The following is a 4,130-nucleotide window of genomic DNA, read 5'->3' as shown; positions in this document are numbered from 1 at the left end:
TTATTGCATTTCATAAATTTTAATTTTAAAGGGTCCGTTTGTTTTATTATTTTGGATAGGATTTTGGAAAAATATTGGGTTTGAATAGGGGAGTATTACGAGGTAAATTTAAAATTTATAAAAAAACTCCTAGGTTTGCTAATTTAACTAAACACCAAAATATATAAAATTCTGCAAAATGACAAAAACACCTTCACCCACCCACAGTGCCAGATTCCGCAACAACGTCGAATCTGGATAGAAAATGTGTTACGATGCAGACCGATCGGATTCTAGCGGCTACGGCATCGATATGTGGATCTGGCCGGAAAAGCCAGATCTACGACCAGATCTGGCCGTCGACGGTCGCAAAAGTCCAGATCAAAGATATGGCCGTCGTTGTCAGTTAACGATAGCCAAGATTTAACTGGCGTGATAGCACGACAGCCATCACTAACGCCAATCTGGCCTTTTCCGACCAAATCCCCTGTGGATCTGGTCAGAAAAGGTCAGATCATAAATACCGCCGCCAGTTCCGGTTGTTTGTAGGCCGTTGTGACAGATTTCGACTACCACCGACGGTGGTTGCCGGAATCTAGCGAGTATAGTGGGTGGGTATTTTTATTAATTTTTAAACTTTTTTTCTAGGGTTATTTAATGAATTAATAAACTTAAGGGGTCTAAAAGTAATTAAAAAAATATACTAATTTTCTCAAATAACAAAACAAACAAGTATTTGGATAGGATTGGAATATGGATAGACATAATAGCCAACGAAGCCAAATTGTTATGCTTTTTAAATGTTCCATATGTGTGGTAAATTCGATTACATTGTTACATATTTATATGAAAATGACATATTATAATTTTTAAAATATTTATATAATAATTACAATAATTATTTATAATCTTCAATGTAATTAAATAATTATTATATAACAAATTTACAATTTTACAAGGTTAATTGAACAGTTTCGCTAATAGAATTATAGCCATTCATATCCAAATCCATAAAACTATACGAAGCAAATGTTAAATATATTCATCTTATCTTAAATTTGTTCTATCGGTTGCAAGTTTTTATTAGAGTTTTAATTGAAATAATTACCAACCATTGGATGATTCCTCACAAATTAAACAACTCCTCTTTTTTAACATATTATACGTTAAGCTGACGTACGTAAAGCCTAAAAATAAATAAATATGTGTGGGTTAAGCCTATATTTGTACCAAACTCAAAGCCTTCATTTCTCCAAAAATGCTGTATATTTAACGATTTAAACCATCTTTTTAATCAATTAACAGTTAAAAGTGAACTGTTATCTTCATCCTTACTATCAAATCCTAAATTACACAACACACAACTGTCACAATGTATATCCATCCCCGCTCTTTTATCTCCAGCTTAAAACCAATTTTGGTATTTTGGTTGACCACCTCTTCATACATATAATATATTATATATAATATACTTTGGCTTCCTTCTTTGCTATCTCACATCAATCCTTGATTCAACCTTTGATATCTCCGCCATGGCACTTTTGCATTTTCTTCTCGTTTTGGTTTTGATCTGTGTAGTCTTAGGTACTAATAATTACATTCTTCCTACAGTTTCATTCTTTTTCTTCAATGTATGCTATGAATTTTGTAACTAACCATGATACCAATGTGACATTCTTTTTGCAAGCGCAGATGCTGCAGTATTTACCGTGCAAAACAAATGTAAGGAAACAATATGGCCGGGGATTCTAACCAGGGCAGGGAGACCTCAACTCAATAGTGGAGGGCTTACATTGAATCCAGGGCAATTCGTTCACATTAATGCACCAACCGGGTGGTCTGGCCGATTTTGGGCACGTACTGGCTGCACATTTGATCCCTCGGGCAAGGGAATGTGTATCACCGGTGACTGTGGTGGTGTTCTCAACTGCGCGGGGGCAGGAGGTGCACCACCTGTATCACTGGCAGAGTTTACACTTAATAGTCCAATGGATTTTTATGATGTTAGTCTTGTTGATGGGTACAATTTACCAATTTCTGTAATCCCGTTTCGCGGTACCGGTGATAAATGCAATGCTGTTAAGTGTGTTTCAGACTTGAATCAAAAGTGCCCCATAGAGTTACAACAGGTAGAGAATGGCAAAGTAGTGGCATGTAGAAGTGCATGCTTAGCGTTCAAAAAGCCAGAATTTTGTTGCACTGGTTATTTTGGAAGCCCCAGTACATGCAAACCGTCGGAGTTCTCCAAAATATTCAAGGAATCTTGTCCGATGGCTTACAGTTATGCCTATGATGATCAGACTAGTACCTTCACCTGCAATAGAGGCGATTACTTGATTCGCTTTTGTTGAAAGGAGCTAATAACTTAGATTAGCTTTTGCATAGATTTATATTACGATTGTATGTGAGCATGTATATAATGCTGTACTATATGATCCATAAATGCGTACTAACAATGTACATTGAGTATGCATTGTATTATATATGTTTTTAATACAAGAATATAGGCTTAAATCAACATCTAAGTTGTATTAATTTATCAATAACTTTAGCATTTGCATACGGCTTTTTTTCTTAGCTAAGACGATTCGCATTTATTGTCACTCTTTTCTACTGCTATACTATCAATGAATATTACTTGGAACATAAATGATATGTGGAAGGGGTGACATAATTAGAGATGAAAATTTTAATTTTAATTTTCAAAACAATTAGCATTATTGAAAATGAATCGCAAAAAGAAAAATCTACTAAACTTTTTGAGGTCATGCCATGTCACATTGATGATTGTATGGAGGCATAAGTCAGGGTTATAAGTAAATTTCGGAAATCTGTATCTCTTTCATTCAAGATTACACAAAACTTGTCACAATCTATATGATCCATTTTCTTTACAGAGGAACAGTGCATTTTTATCCATTCACACTCTTTCTCTTGCACATTATTTTCGGCATGTTGGTCAACAGCCATTTCACATATATATATATATATATATATATACACACACCCCTTGAGTCCTTTGATAGAACAAATCACATTCTAAATATTTACTCATTGTTTCAACCAATTTGCCATGGGGATCATCCATTTTCATCTCCTTTTGGTTTTGATCTCTGTCTTAGGTACCAAGAATCACATTCATGTCCAATGTACGTTACAAAATTTTGTTCCTTGGTATGTGCATATTTAACTAATCTTGATATTATGCTACAGGCACAGATGCTGCAGTTTTAACATTAGAAAACAGATGCAAGGACGCAGTATGGCCTGGGATCCTGGCTGGATCAGGGAAACCTCTACTCAACAATGGAGGGATTGCTTTGAAACCAGGAGAAAGAACTGACATCAATGCACCACCTGGGTGGTCTGGCCGATTGTGGGGACGTACTGGTTGCCAATTTGATCCATCAGGCAAGGGAAAGTGCATAACTGGTGACTGTGGTGGCGTGCTAAACTGCGAAGGGGCAGGAGGTGAACCACCAGTATCACTAGCTGAGTTTACCCTTGATAGTCCAATGGATTTTTATGATGTTAGTCTTGTTGATGGCTACAATTTGCCGATGACTATAATCCCTTCTGGTGGTACTGGTGATAAATGCAAGGAGGTTACATGTGTTTCGGACTTGAACCAGAAGTGCCCCAAAGATCTACAAATGGTAGACAATGGGAAAGTTGTGGGATGTAAAAGTGCATGCGTGGCGTTCAATAAGCCTGAATATTGTTGCAGTGGAGAATTTGGAACACCTGAAAAATGCCCACCAACTGAGTTCTCCAAAATCTTCAAGGAATCTTGTCCAATGTCTTATAGTTACGCCTATGATGATTTGACTAGTACCTTCACTTGCAAAGGAGCTAATTACGTGATACGTTTTTGTTGAAGCTTACATCAAGACAGTAAAAATTAGTCTGACGATAGGTGTGTACTTTGAATCTGATTCAACATTGCATTCATTTTTATTTTTTTTCTGTTTTTGGAATAAGAAGAGAGTATACAGTTAGAAACATCATCCAAGTGTTTGCACTGATAATAGCAGGTAAAAAGCCCATATGGCTTGATGTTTGTATTTTGTAGTACACTGGCTTCAAATTCAATATATAGAACCCAAGTTTCTGACAAATCATGTACTTTTTTCTTGTTTTGCCCTTTTGTT

General features: G+C 36.1%; 2 protein-coding genes across 2 annotated transcripts; both read left to right on the top strand.

Annotated features, from left to right (window-relative positions):
• Positions 1–1,646: 1,646 nt before the first annotated feature.
• On the top strand, positions 1,647–2,330 carry LOC116113903 (pathogenesis-related thaumatin-like protein 3.5; the record flags this gene model as incomplete). Its single annotated transcript, XM_031400064.1, has 1 exon — positions 1,647–2,330. A coding segment is annotated over one exon (684 nt), but the record flags the coding sequence as incomplete, so codon positions are not given.
• Positions 2,331–3,052: 722 nt separating this feature from the next.
• LOC116113902 (pathogenesis-related thaumatin-like protein 3.5) lies at positions 3,053–3,891 on the top strand. Its single transcript, XM_031400062.1, has 2 exons — positions 3,053–3,101; positions 3,193–3,891. The coding sequence occupies exons 1-2, from the start codon at positions 3,053–3,055 to the stop codon at positions 3,855–3,857; spliced, it is 714 nt and encodes a 237-aa protein (XP_031255922.1). The 3' UTR covers positions 3,858–3,891.
• The last annotated feature ends 239 nt before the right edge of the window (positions 3,892–4,130 follow it).

This window comes from Pistacia vera, unplaced genomic scaffold, assembly GCF_008641045.1.
Source record: "Pistacia vera cultivar Batoury unplaced genomic scaffold, PisVer_v2 Contig692, whole genome shotgun sequence".
In the NCBI taxonomy this organism is placed as follows: Eukaryota; Viridiplantae; Streptophyta; class Magnoliopsida; order Sapindales; family Anacardiaceae; genus Pistacia; species Pistacia vera.
This window is presented reverse-complemented; position numbering and strand designations above follow the sequence as displayed.